The sequence below is a fragment of the Vidua chalybeata genome, chromosome 4 (assembly GCF_026979565.1).
Source record: "Vidua chalybeata isolate OUT-0048 chromosome 4, bVidCha1 merged haplotype, whole genome shotgun sequence".
NCBI classification, from domain to species: Eukaryota; Metazoa; Chordata; class Aves; order Passeriformes; family Viduidae; genus Vidua; species Vidua chalybeata.
The window spans coordinates 64,032,912-64,053,746 of NC_071533.1; the positions used below are offsets into that span (position 1 = coordinate 64,032,912).

At 37.6% G+C, this 20,835-nt stretch overlaps 1 protein-coding gene across 2 annotated transcripts in view; it reads right to left on the minus strand.

Moving 5' to 3' along the window:
- The window catches only part of FAM193A (family with sequence similarity 193 member A), a 75,299-nt gene that overhangs the window by 37,699 nt on the left and 16,765 nt on the right, over positions 1 to 20,835 (minus strand). Inside the window, exons 2-5 of one of the 2 annotated variants that reach the window (XM_053941129.1) lie at positions 5,732 to 5,797; positions 2,858 to 3,103; positions 445 to 611; positions 33 to 200 (exon numbers count right to left, since the gene is read on the minus strand). In XM_053941129.1, coding sequence (XP_053797104.1) covers positions 33 to 200; positions 445 to 611; positions 2,858 to 3,103; positions 5,732 to 5,797 — 647 coding nt within the window. The remainder of the gene's footprint in view (positions 1 to 32; positions 201 to 444; positions 612 to 2,857; positions 3,104 to 5,731; positions 5,798 to 20,835) is intronic. The other variant, XM_053941130.1, reaches the window with a different exon arrangement.

Consider the following 20,835-nt stretch of genomic DNA (forward strand, 5'->3'; position numbering starts at 1 on the left):
AAACAGAATTAATATTCTTTGAAGTAATATACCTATCCACCAGCTCTTTCATTCCTTCTTTATCTGGTACCAACGATTGGTCTTGGTCATCTGCCAGAGGGGTCCCAGCTTGACGATAAATACACCGAACCATGTATCTGACTTCAGACCAGTAATTCTGTAGCTGCTGAGGTTCACGTTCAGGCTCTGCTGAATTTTCTCTGCATTTGAAGACAAAAATAATTACCCTCTGTTTGTATGCATCACACATAAGTGTATTGATTCCTACTATTCCAGAAAAAAAAGTATATCTGGAAATGCCCAGAATAAAATACTAAACGGGGTAAATACTGACATGCAGAAATTACTGCTTCAAGAGTTTAAGCACACACCTACAAACAAGCTACAACACTGCCAAAGTCTGACTACTACCTCCCTGCTGCTGAGGTTGAGTTCAGTTTTTACCTGCGTTCATTACAGGCCTCACAGTTGCATGCTATGTCTGAAGGAGAGGAATTGCTAAGATCTGCAGCAGGCACTGTCTGTGCACCAACAGTTATTCTTCCTCCTCCTACAGATTCCTGCTGTGATCCACTGTTTCCAAGAGGCATGTGCAAAAGGAAATCTTGGCTCTGGGGAAAAAAAAAAACCCAAACAGTTTGTAACGTCTGAAATGTTATTAGGTAGACAAATATTAAAGTGGCATGCGCAATTGTTAGTGCGCATGTATTTTGGGAGGACACTCAATCAGGCACAAAGAATTAGTCTTTCAAAAGCCTAATAAATGCAAGAGATGAACAGAGATGACCAATGATACAAACAAAGCTTCATTTCTAATGACCAGAGTACACTGGCTATAATTATCACCTTTATGTACTTCAGCATAAACAATGAACTAAGCTAAAGGAAAGCTTGCATCATCCACACTTAATCATAAACCAGCACTATCTCTTCAGTCTCCATGTAACAGCATGTTTGGCTTCCAGAGTTTAACAATCCCTTCCAGTAAAAATCAAAATCTCCTTGTTTGTAACAGCCAGACATAGTATTTCATAGCAATGGATGTCAGAAAGCTGCTGCCATTGGAGATGGATGTGATCTCCTGTGCACAATGCTGTTCAATTCCAGGAGATGACACAGACCACTCGCCCAAGACTGCTGCTATTTTTGTCTGCAGTTTCCCTCCCTTCTCTGTGCTCCAGCCCCAGCACATGCCATGCTTCTCTCCTGCGCCCTCCCAGGTCTGCCACCAGACTTCCCTGGCACCAGGCAGAGACCACTTTCACACTGGTACTGTGACTGAAGGTGGGTTTTTTTTGTAACCCAAATCCTGGATCAGGATGCAGACATAAGTAAGAATAAACCTGCATGCAGTTGCTACCAAGCAAGCTAATGACAGCAACCTGAACATAGGAACATCTACAGCAAACCACCTGTATTCTGACTTGCAGTCACTGATAAAAAAAATTTTTTTTAGCTAATTTTGGCACTTTTATCCCAGTTGGCTTCTCTAATATGACTAGCCACTTAATCCATGTAGTTTTTAAGTCAAACTTCCAATCTTGGAAAATCTATTTGCAATCTGCTTTTAAAAATTCCTCTTAAAAAAAAAAGCAGTTGCCAAACTAAAAAAAAAAAACAAGGTAAATTTTTATTTACACCTGCAGTATCTGTAACTCAAAACCATGTAGAAAGAAAATCCTGCCTTCCTTGCACATCTAGGACACTCATTTTCTTTGCTTGTTCCTCAAACAGGGCTTAAATGTGGAAAAAAATTGACTCAACTGAACTGTAATGTACCTCGGTCTTGCTGTCTTGCTGTGCTTTGAACTCTCTAGGATGTGTTTACCACCATATCACTATAATTCCCTTAGATGTAACCTCTTTTGATTGGTTTATTACCCTTGTTAATAGCAACATTATCTGTAAACACAAGTTGTATACGAGTGATATACTCTTACATTTTCCTCACAAAAGACATCCTTAACTATACTTTTAGCACAAGCTTAACAACATTCTCTATACAATCTTTCTCCACAGTGATTTACTGAAATAAAAAATGTATGTGCCTATGGGTGTGCACACAGCCTGTTAGCTCTCTGCAAGGAGGTGTCAGCTGGAATCTACAGTACTTCCAATTATCCCAAGTGTGTGACTTCCTAGGTCAGTCACGAAGACTCAGTTCTGCAGTATAACATAATTTGCTTCTAATGAGGTTTTGCTGGACCTGTCAACAAACTTTTAGTATCTTCCTGCAACACTAAGCACAGCTCTTACGTGAGGTTGAATTCACAACTTGAAATATTAGCACCACATATTAAATTGGTACCTGTAGTGCTACCAAGACTAGGAAACTGTTACATTCATGCTATGCAAAGTTGTACTTCTTTATTAAAAAATACAGGAAAGAAAAGATAGCAAAACTCAGAAATCTGCAGGAAGGTATCAGTGCAAGTACAGTGACTCAAGAAGTCCACTGAAAGAAGAAGGAAAATTCAGGTAATTTACTTCATAGGGAGAAGAAAATGCACTGTGAGCAGACAGAATAGAAAAATGTGTAATGAGTAAGCTCATGTTGGTAAAAGTAGAAGAAATTGTATTTAAGTACAAGGGATAAGGACAAAGCTTGAGATCCAATGAATTAAAAGCAAAAAGCTCAGTAAAATCAGATCCAAACCTTGCTATACTTAAAATTCCTCAACTCAGAACCAGAATTCCTCACTTTTGGAACAACTTCTCTGTTCAGTTGAAATAAAGCCAACTCAAAATCACCTAAAATGCTTTTTAAGCATTTACAGCTCCAGTGGTTCCAAAGCACAAAGTGACATGCAGCCCATAATTAAGCATCTTCTCAGTCTACTGAGGTACTTGAACTTACCACGAGAGACTGCTCTATTGTAGCGTGCCTCTCCTCCTTTTCGACTGTTCTTCGACAGTCTGGACACACCCACAGTGGAAGATGCAGCATATTGTTTGCTTTTGGAGATGTGGAAAGTGCTGTTTTGCTAGAATTTTTTATTCCGCTCTCTGAAAGCGAAGTATCTTTTCGTTCACTTCTACAAAGAAGACAATGCTCGCCAGTTGTATATGGTGCCCTTTGGCCCAAGCCAAAGGTAAATGGTGTCTACAAACAAATGTTTTGATAGATAACTGGTTATTCACAGAATACATATCAGAAAAGATATTCTGATATTTGAAAAAAGCAACGAAAACCCCAAAAACAACACACATATTTTACTAGTCATTATAAAAGTGAATACTTGGATGTCCCAACAAACACAGCAATCTCAATATCCATGTGACAAACAAGTCTGCAAGGAGCATGGTCTACAGCCTTCCCCTCTAAAATATTTTGGCCTAGATGTAATAATCTAGCAAGTAAAATTAAAAAGGGATATTTACTTTTACTGTCACCATTTACAGATAAAAAGAAAAATATCTCCTCTTTGAAGCTCTGTGACACTTCCTTTCATAATACTACCCAAAACAAAGTCACTTTCAGCTGAGCCTATTACAAAAGAAAAGTTGAAATCAGTTTCAACAAAACAAGTCAGTAGGGTCCCAAAATCCACTATCAGCTATTGAATCAAGTAGACTTGGCAACTTAAAAGGACAGAGGTACTTCAAAACCTGAATTCTTTTACAAGATGCTATTGTGCATGAAACGATGGTTCAGCCATGCAATGCTTATTCTTCACCAAGCCTAACAGTCAAAAACAACTTAGGCAACACAAGACAAAGAGAACCCAGTTTTATGAGATGAGATGATTGGAACAAAATATCATGTAACGGCAGAATCACAGATTTGCCCAATTTTATTACAACTGCTAACTCTGCCTTAATTAACAACACCTTCTATGTAAGCATCAAAATAGTTTAATTCTTTCTCAAAGAAAAAGCAAATTTCAAGTAATTCAAGCACTGTTCTTGATACTGCTCCAATCTCAATACTAACAAAAAAATAGAGCTTTAAAGATCTTGTAAGGCTGAACTGCACAGGTGAACAGTTCTTTAGGGCAAAGGACCAGGTCAAGCTAAACCACAATTCACTCTCTTCTTGTCTTCACAGCAACAACAAATCAATTCTTTAGTGCTGACATCTAAAGAAAAACAGCACAGCATTAAAAACACTGATTTTTGAGTTCTTCACATTTGTAAAACTGACAGACTCAGCAATATGGAAAGGAAAACTAAGAATTGTATACATGAAAACCCAAAAGACAGACTGAATTCATCTCCACAAATATCTTCCTATCTTTCAGAAGTTCATGAGAAATTTAATAGATTTATTAAGAACAGCTAACCTTTGCTCACTGCTGCCACTTCTAGAATTTGCACCTAAGCACTAAGGCAGGAAGAAGAACACAATCTCTCCAGGAGTCTAATGCAAGTTTTTAGAAAATCTTCTCATGCAGGAAGACTCCCTCTGCCAGCTGAAAGGCCAGGACTGACCAACTCCTTTATAGGCTCTACAAGCACCAACAGATTTCCCAAGTTAGACATTCCCCTTGGCTGCCTGCATTCAACTGAAGATCTCATTCATGCCTAAAACCCCTGCATGCAGGAGGCCATGGCTGCTTATCCCTTAGCCCTGAAAGCTTCCTTCTTAAATAAAATTTTTTGAAGCCAGATTAGGCGAGTCCCTGTCAAAATGATGAAATCTTCTTATTTATTTTGCAGACAAATCCTTATGAACATCATTTACAGGACATCTTCCAACAAGCAGGAAAAGAAGAGGACAAAAATGTAAAAGTTCAGAAGCTAAGACAACCTGACACTCTTTTGCAACGATAAAGGTCATGGCAAACACATCTCAGCCACTCTACAGGGACTTCTAGAAGTTAAGATGTGTGTGTGTAACTTCCTCAAAGCTGCACCACAATCACTAAAAAGCCATGGCAAACACAGCAGGAACAACAATCTTTGTTATGGCCAGACTCAGTGGAACCCTAACAATCTCCCCACTGGGCCCATATTTACGACAGATGTGAATCTCAAATTAAAGCCCTTGGTTCCTAGAGCACAAGGCAAATCAAGAATCAAAACTGAAACTTCAACAAAATCTAGACCACAAGCATCTTTGATACCTGTTGTGACTCCATCCTACTAAAATGAAGCTATTAATTGCAGTTTCTTGTTTATTTAAAGCATGATGAATGCAGTAACTGTTCATGTGACCATTTCAACATGAGCAGTAAACTCTTGCTAGATTAGGAGAGCTTGCAATTAGATCACATTTGTATGTCTCTTCAATGTCATCAGAGCAAAGTGCACATTTTGTGAAAAGCAGGATATTTTTCCACTAGTCAAGCTTCAAAAAATGTGGGATGCATCTCTGCAAGAAAACACCCAGGTTCATTTTGTCTCTGAAACATGTTCAGATATAACATTCATAAATGAAAGCTGGAAGTAGGACAAGTTGGAACAGAAATAACTGCATCTCTGCTATGTATTTAGATTTATTTCCAAGAATAACTTTATTACCATAAAACTGCATAGAATTTTTTAACATCCAGGACCAATTTCAAGCATACTATAACAATAAAATTTTACTTTTAAAAAAAGATTCCACTGCTTTTTAAAGCCTTAAATAGGAGATAATCAGAAACTGACTTCAATTAGCAACACCCAAATCTCATACAGCATTCTTTTTGAAGAGTATAATTTAGTACATTTAATACAGCTTAATATCTTCTCCCATCAGTAAATAATTCTTCTTTTATACATACCCACAAAATTTGACTGCACATACCTGAGAAACACCCGTGAATTCTGATCCAACAGAACTGTCTGTAAACTGTGTACCATTTAATGAAACCTGGAAAAATAACAACAGATTGGTTACAATAGTTGAGTTTATTGCTAAAAGAGCTTTATAAAAATTAAACAAAATTATCAGTATCTGAAGATTGATACAACAGCTTTTGAAATCTGAATCATCATTCAACTGCAGAGACAGAAATCTCCTTTTATTTTGTAAAAAAGTTCTACAGATGCAAAAGTTTGGATTTTTAACTTTTGCACTATAGTTGTTCCAGTAGCAACTCTGAGCTGAAAGAACTGATACAGGAAAACAGAAAAGTCATAAACAAAACTACATTTTTCCTTCAGTATTTGATCGTTTGCATTTAGCTTTTGAACTTCTACTGTAAATGAAAACAATTAACAAAGATTCTTGCCTTTTGAAAGTTGAATACCGTACTGCTTAAAAAATATGCAGTGTTAATCAGAAGAGTATTCCACAGCAAGGCTCCCAGTGGCACTCGGCCACTCCACTGCAGCAGCTTCCCTCCTGCCCAAGGTTATAATTCATACAGAAACCTCTGAGATCTCTTCTACACAAGTGCTACAGAGACTACACCAGACAGCAATGAAGAGCCTTTTACAAGCCCCAAGTGTTCTCCCACAGCACTATTTGAGGACACTAAATCAAGAGTAAAGTCAAGACAATGTATGAATTCAAATCAGTGACAATGAAGAGTTCTAGATCATACCAACTTGAAGAAAAGGCATTTCATTTTTAAAAAATGGGAAAGGAGAAATAAAGTCAGTCAATTATTTTAGTATCTCCTTCTTCTTGAGCACTGGTTGAGCTTTTGAATTTCAGGTATCAGTAATCTCATGTCTCTGTTCCACCTTTCACATGCTTTTTCTAAACACTTTTTTGCCCTCCAGTTTCCCACCTATTGCTGTTGGATATTAGTGTTTCTAAGACTACTCTAAAGACCACAATAAAACCAGTCTGTCTGACCAAGAACCCCCAGATCTTGTGTGTGTACTGACAGAAAACATTTCTGCCCAGTGCCCAAACCATAAACTCTAACTGGAGCTGTCCTCAATGCAAAGGAGCATCCTTCAGTCTCATACATCTCACAGCACTCCCAACTGCTCCGTCTGCAGACAGGGAGATTTTTGCAAAGCCACCACCTTCAGATGAATTTTTTCTAAGGCAAAGTGGGGGATTGTCAAATCACTGCTAGAGAAAATACCAATAATAAATCACACAACTTCACTTCCATACACTATGCTATCTTTCCAGAGTAGATATTTAAGAAAAAAGCCCTCATATGCAAGTCAAGCATCTCAGATATAAAACTATGGGAACAAAAATGTTAATGTGGAACAAGTTCCCTATTCTTATTCAGGCACTTTCCAAAAAGTGGAAAAAATAAGGGTTGTTTGATAAAAATAAGTCTTCATCAAGAAAAGATATCCTCCAGTCTGGAGGTGCACTGGTTATTGGCATTCATGTACATTCAAAAATAAATAAATCAGTATGAAAGTTTAGAATTAAACAATTATCTGCAGCTAAAAACACTTTTTTGGAGAAAATAAAAAGAGAAATTTATCCAAAGACATTACTTATTCATTAAAGGAGTACATTTACCTTCTTTACATTCAAGACAGTGATAATGAGAAATACATGAGCCATCACATTGAAACATGCAGGCATTGAGTGACCAAGCTAAGGTACTCAGAAATGTTACGAAAGTAAAGACAAAACCAATAGGAGGTTTTGTTATCCACTAAATGTCACAGGAAACCTAGACAAAATACTGAATAGCAGGAATGACTGCTTCATGGAACGAGCTGTCAGAAAAGACATCTCTTGATCCTAAGCACTGCGCAGAATTTGCTTAAAAATATTAGTGTAACCCTCCCCCAGAATTTAATAGTGACCTAAATATCTGCAGGAGGAACAAACACCAAGGAATTTAAAAAGAGGAATTAGACAAATAGGAGAAAACAAAGAGAATCGTCAAAAACTAAGTGTCTATAGACAATGAGATATAAGACATTGTATGTGAGGCCTAGAGGAAACAAAAATCACAAAAAAAGAAAGACTTAAGTGGGATGAATAATGACATGACAGGCAAGGAAGGAGATGGCTAAATAACATATTAGAGAAAATATTAGAAGAATCTTGTAAAAGTTGTCCAAATGAGGCTGAAACAAAAGCAAGCTAAAAACAGAAAAAAAAAAAATACAAAACAGTCTCAAATAATTTAGGGAAGAAAAAAAATAGTATAAAAACTACAACTAAATCCTTTCTTCAGGCCCATAAGAAGCAAAGAGCCTGTCAGGATTGGTAAGGGTACAGCAAGTAAACAATTTGAAGCATTAAGAAAAAAAGCTTAAATAACCTAAAGTCAGGGCAAAACCACCAGAATTATTTTTTGCATGTTCATTAGGGAGGAACATGAAAATATTCTCCCAGTGAAAGGCCTTTATGGAATATGCATTAGAGGATCTGTTTCAAAGCAAAGTACTGCTACGGGAAAAAAAATAAAAGACAAAACCAGTACAGAGAAAATGGACAAGTGAAAAATTAGCAAACCACCAAGACTAGATGACATTCAGCCAAGAGTCCTAAGGAAACTCAAGGACCTCAGAGTTGCACTAATAATTTCAGTATGTTAATGCTTGCTTTGTGCTTTGCTAGTACTAGAGGAGCAAATTATTGCTTTTATTATTTATTTATTAAGCTTTCAAAAGACAAATTGCAGTTATCCAAAGTCTGTAACAAGAAAGTATCTGAGATGACAAAGTCAGCTAACAGCACGAAATTCTTCATGTAACTAAAGAGACTGGAGAATGGCAGAAGGACCATACAAGATCTAGATACTGTGCCATATGTTGACAGATATAATTCTGTGTGCAGAGAATTCAAGTAGAAGTGACAAGTTAGACGCTGTCACTTCTGGATTATCCTTTTTTTATTTAATTAAAAAAGCCTTATTTTTTTCATTCCTGAGTATCCTTTTAAATGATTTTAATGTTTTGTGTTTTAAAAAGCTATTTTGTGAAGGCAAATGCCATAAGGAAGGCTGACATGGATGATGAGGAACATCTGAATCTCCACAAGCACTCTTCACCATAATGAAAAGTGTGTGTGTCAAGTATTTCTGTTCTTACTATGTATTTTATTTACAATGGAAAAAATATAAGGAAAGATATCTTGGTGTTTCTTGAAAGTTACTGTCACACTAACCCACCTTCTCCAAAACGTTGATTTTCCTGGAGAATAAGGCATGCAACATCTTGGCACAGCATAGTTCATACCAGAAAGCACAAAGAGAGAGGGAATCACAGTTTAAACAATACTGCCTGATGACAGCAGAATGACCTTGAAGAACCAGTTGAGCAATTAGAAAATAAGCACTCAGAGACAGCCACAATTTGCTCTAATAGCCTGTCACTATTGAAATCAGACCTCCAGGAGGCTGAGTGACACATTACTAGACAACACACCCCCATCTGTCTCACATCTGAAGCCTTGTGAAGACACACAAACATCATGAAAGTGAGAGTGATGCAAGATCTCAGGAGAACTCAGGAAAAGAAAAGCACAGGAAGGAAATTTAGATTCAATTCACCATCACTGAACCCTAAACTGTTCAAAAGAAATGTGATGCTCAAAAACAAAACAAAACAAAAAAATTGAATCAAATTTCTCCCAGAGAAAAACAGCAAGGATAAATTGCACTGATTTTCTCAGGTGCATTAGGAAAGACAGATCAGAAAAAAAATGATGTTTCCAAGTGACAATTACAGCTACACTTAATTCTACAAGGTCCTAATATAATAATTGTATTCCAGACCACTTGAATCAATTACTTTATTTTTATATAGGGAAGTGAAAAATTAAGTTTGCTGAAACATCTGTCAGTATCTGACTAACACTAAAGAAACCAGCCTGCTACCCCCCTCCCAAAACCCATCCAGATGTCTTGTCCATGCCACTTGTTCTCCTGCCTGCATTTTAAAGGCAAATCCCATTTGCCACAGTTTTGGCTTTCCTGTTCTCAGCCTTGCCCCAGGCACTTGGAGCAGCTCTGCTCACCTGCCACTGCTGTCACCCAGCACCCTTTGGTGGCAGCACTCTCAAGTCCCACTCTCTGCTCAAGCCCTGCCACCCCGCAGCCCCAGAGAAACTCTGACTTGGGCACGCTCGAGTCGCAGCTTCTCTCCTCTCCCAGCCACAGCTAAACTGGTGACAGAACTGCTGCTGGCAGCTGAGTGGCGCTTACCAGAGCCCTAAGTGACTTGCAGATATGAAGAATGATTTATTTATGCCTTTAGTTCAGTAGATAGCAAACGATCTGATTTCAGTAAGTGAAAATTCAGGATCCTTCCCCCGAACCCAAACTGATTTAACGATAAGCCATTATAAAAGTCAAATGCCTGGTGGATGAGAGGAAAGAATGATGAGAAACGTTATCAGAGAGACATTCAACAGTAGATAACAAACAAAATCTGACACAGGACACCCCGGGCTGGTAAGGCCTGTGAAGGTGCACAGGAGGAAGATTATTCTGCACGTGCACTGTAATTCTCTCAATTCTCTAGTAGCAAGCACTGTCAGACAGGACACCACACTGGCCAGATCTGTAGCACAGCAAGGCTTTGGGGTTTACTTTAAACTCTTCTGAACACAGGCAGGAATGACTGCAGTCTCTGCAAAACATGTATTACAGCACTGAAGAGATATGATGATGTAAAACACAGCAAATGAACTATCAACACTTATCCCTTCCTTAATCCTCTTTTAAGTCCACATTATACCCAGTTAACATCTGGTACAACCCAGTTTTTTAGAGGAACAGCAAACTGGAAGAGTTCTACTTGGCAGTGTCATCACTCTTGCCCATGAGATATCATTTATTTCAACATACTGATTATTTTTCATCCGCTTTAAGAAACCGATGAGCATTTTTAAAGGCACAGAAAACACACAACCAAGACACTAAGCAAAGTACTGCCTGGTTTCTCACAGAAAAGGTTGTTCCATACTCTGGATGCACCAAAATGCCATAAGCCCTGCAAGTTATCAACTACTGCAAAACTGAAGCACATCAAAGCATATGTCAAATAAAGCAGAACATACTCTAGAAAAAAATAGTGTATTCCATCTTTTTTTTTCATCAAAGTACTTGTTGTTAAGGGTGGTCTAATATTGAAATAAACAGTCCAGGGAGGTCCTGGAATCAGATGAATTATTACCCAGAATTACACTCAAGAATCCTCTTGGAGAGGATGACCACATTCAAATATTTATGGTCAATAACAACACAGCCAAGAAATGCAGAAGTGCCCTCTACCACAGCATGCTGTGGTACCCTTCCAGCTGGGCTGGCCCAAGCTCACTGAGGGTCCCTGTCCACAGTCACCAAAGTCTGACACCCAAGTGGAGGTGAACAGGAAACTCTTCTAATAGAAGGAAAGGTCTTCTTTTCATTTTTAAATAACCTCCAAAAGTACAAGAGGTTTTGCAGTAGGAGAGCATAACTTCGAAAAAAAGCATACTAAAATGCTATTTTTTAATAGATTATAGGTAAGAATTTTCTTCCTAGCACTGGAGCAAGGAGAATGCAAAATTAGCATGCCCAATAGTGGCCAGAAAATAATCAGTAATATGCAACACATTTCCAGGTTCATTAGCATAGCAACATTCAAGTAGATATCAGAGTCTCTTATTATTGGTTTTGAGGGGAAAAAAATGTCTTTTGCCATGAGTTATATAAAATTTAATTTCAAAGACTTTTGAATCAGTAGCTTGAAAATAGGTAAATGTTTGATGGGCAGAAGGGAAAAGTTTGGAGGTTCCTACTCCAAACATAGCTACGGTTTAGTGTGAAGCAGCAGTGAAACATGTCTTAATGAGGGAGGAATAAATAAAGACCACCAGTTAGTTTTATTAACTATAAAGTTAAAGAATGAACAAACTAAATAGTATCCCTTCCTGATCTAGAAGCTGGAGTGTTCTGCTTAAGAAATGGACAAATATCTAAATTTTTCATGCCATAATGACATATATCTAGTGACACTGAACAGAATGCAGTTGTACATCCTAACACAGACTTGCTTGCCAGGGAGTCTCAGGATTACAAGAGACACTTCCAGATAAAGTGGTTACTGATTATCTGCAACAGTCACCAACAGGGAAAGTTGTGAAGACTTCCTATGCAAAAAGATCCTTAATTTTACTAAGGGTGCTGAAGTACCAAATAAAAAACAGCACAAGCAAAGACAAGGTGACAATTTAAGTTCAAATATCCCTACTAAGGCAGCCAACACTTGATCTGGCCAACTGAGTAACTGCAGATTATCAATTCATTTTACCAAGCATTCTGTCCTTGGCATCAATATTCACAAACACCTAAATTACCCTTTCCCAGCCTAGCCTGCATTATTCTAGTGCACTCCACACTCTTGAGATTGGAAATGCTTTAATGAAGAAAAAAAATACACATAAACAAGTCAGTGATATCACAAGTCAGCCCTTGGTACTCCTTTGAAAAGCTACTGGACTAGACATTATTTCAGGGAACCTTTAAATCTTTATATCAATTATGAGGATACAAAAAAGTGAAAGCTAAGAACAAGCATTCCAAGTTGTGACTCTCTGATATTTAGGTTTTTAAAAAATCATGATATTACTCTCAAATACAGATAAACCAGCTGAAATAATTTAGAAGCAGGAGAAACAGAAGTTGCAGAAGCTGAACAGTCAAGAGTAAAGCGTTCACGAGAAGCTTGTCAGAGCTCCAGAGGGCAAAAGCTCTGCACATCAATGCAGCCAGCATGCTGACTCAACCCTTCTTTATACTGGTATCTAGTGCACAGCACATCTATGTTCAATAGCTATAGTACATAACAGAAATCATTAAAAAGCAGATTTGCTGCATAACACCACATGAGATACATCAACCAGCTCTGAAAACCAGCATGTTAATGGTTCATGTATCATGTTCTGTACATGCATTTGGATGGGGCAGCTTGGAAATCCTGTGACTGTAGAACACACCAGCCTTTTCTACCATGCTCCATGCTCCCTCCACCATGCTTAGCCAGAAGGAATTACACAGTCAAGGGCTCAACACAGGAAATGACCTATGCAGAAGGAAGAAGAGAGACAATGCTGGGTCTAAGAAAAGATTGTTCATCTAACTTGAGAATTCACACTTGCTTTGTTTGTAAAGACAAGCAAGAGACACAAACATGCAGAGCAGTTATGCTCAACTGCAAACTCAAATATTTGCAAGGAGCTAACAAGGCTGTTGTTGAAGTCTCTCAGTTTAGCTCTCCAAAAGGTGAAGTGTGATATTCCTTCATATTAGGGACAATATGTTAGGATAAATATATATTTGGCAATGGACACACATCATATTAAACCAAAATTAGGTACTCCCTATCCAAGCATTTTCACAGAAAGTGCTTATGAGCAAAACTGTTTCTCTCCCTTTTGAACCATACTACTGCCAAAATAAACTTTGTAAGACCCCAGGTTAAATCCTCATTAGCCAATATAACTAACTAATATATAACTAATATAATTAATAGTCTTCTTATAGGAATAATGAGGAAAACACAAATAAAGTCAACATTATGAGATTTCAATAATTTTAGTGACACTTCTACTGTAATTTTAATCTGTTTTATGTAATAACACTGACTTCCAGTGTTTTCCTTATTAAGTAAAATCACACCATTACAGTATCTGACTAACCTGCAAGACAGGTTCTCTGAAGCCTTTTCTTCTTCAACAAGTCATATTATTAAAACTTATCACTGGGCTTTAAGTAAACATAACACTACTTTCATAGTTCAGTAAAAACTAGTCCTAAAGTAAATTGTTGATGTCAAGCAAGCTGACAATCTGAGGGTGGGGAGGCTTAATCTAGAAAGCTCCATTACTTTGCATGTAGGTTATGAAGCAAGTATACCATGAAAGGTTCAAATCCCCAAAATTATTCCTCTCCCCACATCCCCAAGATCCCAAATCTGAATTGCTTCTTTTCCAACAGTGATATCCTTTAAGACCTTCGAAACTAAGTCAAAATGTCAATGGAATTTTCAACAGGAACTGAAATTATTTCAAACTACACTTCTTCCAGTTGAAGTCGTTGTTTTTATAGAACTTCAATCCATGGGAAGTAATTACAGAAGTATAAGTAGCAGGCATATCCAGGACTTGTTTGAAAGGACCAATACTTTCTGGTTTAGCAACAGTTATGAGTTAAGAGTGAGGTCAGGGTGTGTGGGGAGGCTGCCCCTAAGACAATTGTGGGCCTCCTCTGTTCTGAAACCAATTGAAGACAAGAAATGGGAGTTCTACCAAGGTTCATTTGTCATATTTGCATTGAAAAGGTAGAAAGGTCAGAATGAGGAAGACTTCATTTACTTCCTCATTTTGGGACCCCTCCCCATGAAAGGGACCACCGACCCTTTCAAGGAACAAACTACACATGCTTAATAGCTTTTGAAATGATTAGCATACAAAGCGAGGAATGGGATGTACCAAAATGATGAATATGTATTTGTATTTTGGATATTCAATTCTTGTGTGGATAAAAGGACTCTGTAATCATTTGAAAGGGGCGGTGTGCATTTGGGAGCTATCCCACACGCTGCCCGGTGTCGCAATAAACATGCACTTTCTAACTTTAAACTGTTAGAGAGTTTTTGTCCGTCACAGTTGGATATCGGTGCTAGATCAATATCCATATTTCTTTAATAAATCATCCCCACCTCACCCATTTGGGGAGATATCATAAATCACAAGATGACAAGATATCCAAGATGACAAAGTGCCTACTACCTCCTGCTAAAACTCAACTCTAAGATACTTGATGAACAAGACTTTTTCCCAAAGTATTTTTTTAAGATGTAAGTATTTACAAGCTTATCTCAGGGGTGGGGGTGGAAGGATAATAAATCACCTGTACACAGAGGTGTTTTTCAAAATGAGGCATAATAGTGTATGAGAAAGTTAAAGGCATCTTTTCCTCCACAGTTTCCAAGTGTGTTCATCATGTGTTCAACATGTGTTCACTGTCAGCTTCTGGTGGATCAAGTACATGAATGACTTGTAAATGGCTGTGCAAAAAGTGTACATAATTAAGTTTTTGTTTTGTTTTTGTTTCCCAGACATACACAAAACCTTCAAAAACAGAGCAGGGAGGAAGGAAATCAGACAGCATTGGACAATGGAGAATTGAAAGAAAATCAGTTTTCCCTCTACTTCAGTTCTGTAAGACTTAAGTCTGCTGAAAATAAAGTAAAATCACCACCTCTGGTAGATTTACACCGAACTGATTATTTATCTGCTTCATTTATTTCTCCTTTGGATCCTCAGTGCCAAAATAAAACAATTCTACTGTAGCACAGTAATCAGAACAGACTGAAGTTTAAACAGCTATTTAAAATTCACAAACCCATCAAACCTGGACTGACAAAAACCTACACTCAGAAATACAGCCATCTGAAATTACATGATCTACACTGCAAAGAAAGCTGCATGAAACTCCCCAGTGAAAGTATTTTTCCTCAGCAGTACCTTAAAAAGACAACTTTGAAGTAGTACTTTGAAAAGAACACCAATACTGTTACTCTGTAATGAGTTTTAAGGAAGCAACATCTATATTCTGTGCCATTCCTCCCACGCATTCTTCCATAGCACACTTAGTTTTCTTTTAGCTGAATCAACCTAAACTACATCCTTCAGGAAATGAGCACCTCTTAGGAAATAAGGAGTTCACAGGTTAGAGTGCCACAACATGAAAATGCTAGCACACACAAAAAAGCCATGATCTCTACAGGAACTGGGAAGAATTCACAATCCAAAATGAAAAAGATGAAACTCTGATCTGTATCCTGTTATAAGACAGAACAATCTACATTCACATAATTTTTTAAATGGAAGTTAAAGCAGGTTGTACTCAATATGTTTTTCTTATCTATTCCGCTTTATTGAACAAAGTCAAATGACCTCCTTGACCATTAATTTGAATGATGCCAACTTTAACTATTTATTCCATGAAACTCACAGATGGGTATATTCATCCCTGCCTCAACCACTGCCATAGAATTCACCTCCCCTGCTTTTTTATTTTAAAAGTCTCATGTGACAACTGATCACTATCAAATAATACCTTAAGGCAAAAAAATTAAGAAATAAATAGTTGTTTTGTAAAATGGAGTGTACAGACTCTACCAGAAGTCCCTGCTGTGTTCTGTAGATATTCTTGAGTTTAACTCCACCGCTAAAACCAAACCGACATAAGCTGTAATTAAGAAATGTATCTAAGTGCTGCCTGGAACATGATATCATGAAATTTGTCTTGACAAAGGCCAAAGACATTCCTGAAATAATTACTGTAGGTTTTTTTTTTTCCATAAGATATGATCTGGTATAATCCCTATTTAAAAAACTGCAAGTAGCAAATCATCTCTAACAGAATTCATCTAGGCTCAGAATCAAACATCAAGTAGTGCTCTTCATCATCACTTTTCTTCTGTTATGTATTCAGATGCTTTTATCTGATGAACCATTTTCTCTTTATATTCCAAGAAATTGGAAAGGGTTAGAGAACAGGTCCTTGGAAGACAGGGACACAGACAATTACATCATCCTTCCTACAAAATACTCACAGAACTGGTAATTCTGGAAGAAATCCCTGCTGGATACCCAGTAACTTCCCACTTGACATCACTGTGAAGAGATTGAAGGAGCAGGATAGAGTCTTTTTTTTTTTTTTTAATTCACAGAATATTGTGCACCCAGACAGAGGCCATCAGCACAGCCATCCTAGAGGTCATTCTACCTAAGTCACATGAAATTGGGCAAAGCTTCCATGAATACTGTTTGCAGCATATGAACAAGTACTGGGTTTTGTCAGGCTCAGAGTTCCAATTATCCCTCTCTAAATCACTATATCCCCTAGAAGCTTTATCAATATAATTTCATGTTTTTTTTCAACACAACATAAAAAGAAAAACAGCATTGCCACAATTCCCTACAACCCACTAGCAAATCCATTACTGAAGGTTTTCCATGACAAAAAGCTGAAAGATCCATGTCATCTGGGGGCAAAAATATTTCTATTGCATTTGAAATCTAACAAGCTGAAGTCTCCCTTACTTTTTCAAAAAAAGCAGTGAACAGTAGGTGCAGTGCTGTCCCACCCTGAAGACAGAAGTGCCCAGTTCTCGCCATGGCCCTGCCCACGTCCCTTCTCAAGAAGACATATGTGTCCAAGCAAGGGTTAATAACACCACATCTGACTGCAGTCTCTGGTGGTTAATGGTTAATTGCTTCCAGCAGAGAAGGATCACTATAGCAGGGAGCAACAGATCCCTGATGCCATGAAAAGTACCTACGCTTGCAAATCCCAGCTTGTCATTTTATCTTCCTCTGAACCTAAAACCATCTGTCTTATCTTACAAAAATTTGAGAAGTATTAGAATCACAATTTCTACCATGCTTACATTTATAAACATATACTTGAAAAATATATAACATCTACCATACAGAAATACATATTGTACTGCAAGAAATTAAGGATTTTGTCCTTGGGGATCAGGAGGGGGAAGAGAAACCTAAACTTACACTTTTGCCCAACTGTCAAGCTTTACTTTGCAAACTGCAGCATTACTATTTGTACAAATGGCAGCTGCAGCTGATGAGCCATTTCCTCATAGCATTGTAAATAGAGGAAAAAGTCAGTTCCACAGTAAATTAAAATTATTTTGGTCGTTAAAGTAATTTTTAAAAAATCTACATTTAAGCTTAAGGGAGTAAATTAAAACATAACTTAGTAGAGAAGTATTACAACCTATTTAGTGTAGTAAATAATGACACTTCAGCAAATAAATGATGAAGATAGTAAGAATCACAAAGCCCCACATTTTGAAGTAAAATTTAAATACCAGTCAGAAAGCTGCAAACCATAACATAACCTTGTGTTCATCTTCTTTATGTCTTCATTTTTCTCAAAGAAAATGTTTTTAAACAGAACAAAATTCAACCAACTACAATACACATGAGGCTATCAGTTCTTAAACTGTGTGAAACCAAGACAATACAGCACATCTATACTTGTGCAACCAATTACTTGGCCAAATAAGACCATTTATTCAGAAGAAAGCCAGTAGAATTAATATCCTTATCTTCCTTGTATTGTGCTTTGCACTGATCTGAGTTACTGCATGTAAATTAAGAATACATTGCTAGAAATTGGTTATTTTTTAAGAAGTATAATTGTGCGCATGCATATTTAGTTATTCGTACTGATGATTCTGTAATTTCCTGTCTTTCATTATATTCAACTCATTATTCATAGTTTACATTTCCAACTGCCACAATTTTTCAATTCCCATCTCCAAATCAAAAAATTGCACGTCTTAAGGGTGCATCGACACTGAAAAGTGTCTCGTTCTGTAAGAGCCTTTCTCAGATTCACTCTCTATCAGGATTGGGAAGTAAAAGGGGATTTTGTTATACCAATGGCTGATGCTCATCACTACCACTGTGAAAAGGAAACATGATTCCAAGATGCATCACACTGTTTTCAAGAGGAAGGAAGTGTTAGTGCTGCTTCACAGCCCTCTGGAGGAGACCTCATTTGGTCAACCACCCTCAAGAAATGCCTAACTGGAACAGACATGGTGACAGCCAAACTGGGTCGTCAGCAAGAGGCCTGCCTCGTTTAGCTTAGCAAAGCAATTCAGCACTCTGCAAGGGTACTGGGGATGGGCAGAAAACAACAATTAAACCAAGGACAGGGAAGCAGAGTCAAGTGTCCTGGAATATACTCCAACTGAAGGACAGGACTATCAGTCACAGCATGAAGGCTATGAAGCAGAACTGAAGATATGGACAGTGAAGATCTATTTCAAATGAAGTTGAATCAGCTAGTGAAAGGCATTTTACATATTTCTACAGATAGACAGAATCGAAACAGCTGCCCCAATCCCTTCACATTTTTATCACCATTCACATGAAAAAGCTTTGCAGCTTCCCAAATACATCTGCAACTCAATTGTAATACAAGAGCTGCCTTTGTCTTCTGGGTGTATTTTTCAGCAGAGGACAGGAAGGGATATTTGTCTACAAGAATTTTTACAAAGTTCTTATGTATCTTTTAAAACTGCATTAAAAATAAAAAGCAAAAAAAAATTAGTATTTTGTGTAAAGGTATGGACAATTTGCAAGGTAAAGCAAACTTAAAAACCTGAAACCAAAACAAAATCATAGGGGAATGAAATCAGGTCTTTCACTGGTGGATGTGCAGGAATTAATTGTATTTCATAAGTTTCAGCACAGCATTAAATGCCATCCCCTAGCTGAAAGTGAAATGGCAGCTAGTATACAAAATAACAGAATTAACTTAAGTGCAGACAAGCTTCGACTTGAGTGAAAACACATTTGTATCTGTAATACTTGTGTGTGCAGCTACCAAGAACCCAGGCTTTCCAGTGGAAGAAGGAAGGGAGGGAAATTTTGTTTTAATTACACACATCACAAATTCTTTAGAAGCACATACCCCTTCCCACATGCAATACTTCCCTTCTTCATAGCTAAATATGACACAGCAGAACACAGCCAATCCACCTCCTACCAGGATTCTGCCTTTTCTGTTCTAGGAATATGTTCAACATTTTCCCAGTGATTTTGCAGCCACGTGCTAAAAAAAGGTACCAACAGCTAATAATGAACACGATTCAAGCATTCATTTTCCCAAGTACAATGAGCAAAGTGTTCTGAGCAGGTAGTTAAAACACCCCAAAATTCTCTCAACTAGCCCTGACAGGTAACACCCATGCATATAAATTATTTTCCTAGTCAGAGCTGCTAGAGCTTTAATCTGTTGTTTCAACCTCAATACTGAACAGAAATACATAAAATTAATAGGATTACACAAAACCAACCTAACCCCAAGATGTGCCTTATGAACAGTAGAAAGCACTCATCCAAAGGCAAGTTAAGAGATGTGTAAGACAACATCTAGGAATTAACTACCTGACTATGTAACTTCAATGCTACAACTGCAGATGCCCCACTCCAGGAATTATGTTACAAGAAAATTATCTCACTTGTTAACTGTTTAACATACATCCTCCTGAGAGAAAAATCTCATAAAGCATTAAGTAAAGCCACATTCTGGACATGGGAGAGGCCATTTTCAGAATGATTCTAGAACTAGCCATGTTTTTCCCTCAACAGAAAAAAAGAAATGTGAGACAAATTACATATGCTGTACTAAGATGACACTGACAGTACAAGCCAGAGAAGTAGTTATCTATTTCTAAGTCATTTTAATTCTGCAAAAATCAGCATCAGTAAGAAGCAGAGTCTGGTTTTAATAGTTAAGAACAATCAGCAAAATTACAGGAGATGCAGCCAGTGAGCTTTAACAACAGACCTGCATTCAAAGGCTGTGTTTCTAACAAATCATTACAAAGTTAATGAAACCCCAAGTTAAGCTAATAGCCACACAAGATTACCTCAGTCCTTGCACTTCATTATCCTCAAACCACTGAGCTCTCAATGCTCACCATACACACACATATCACCTCACACCACTTACTAGTTTCGTATGGCCACATGAAATACCCTGCTGAAACACAACACATGGTTTGCTTCAAGCACCACCATGGGAGGGAGCAGACACTGAATCAAATGAGGAAATGTGTAAAACTTGAAGTTTTTTGACCCAAATTTACTGCTACAACTCAAGAATCAGAGATCAGTGTCCAAGGAGTCTATTCAGCTACCCCTCACCAAAATGCAGGGGTGTAAATGGCAGGAAGATAACAATGATTCCAACATGCATACAAGGAACAAAAAAAGAAAGTGGCACTCCATTTCATCTGGAATGTTCCCTGACCCAAGGATGAAAAGATTATAATGGGACAGTGAGACAAATTTATATCTTGGACTGGATTTCTAGGAACATTTGCCTGTATTTCCTACACTGAGGAAGATTACAAGGAAAACATACAGTGCGCATAGTTCTTTCTACATGACAGATTCTTAGAAAGAGGTTTTGAGATTTGGATTGTGGGGTTTGT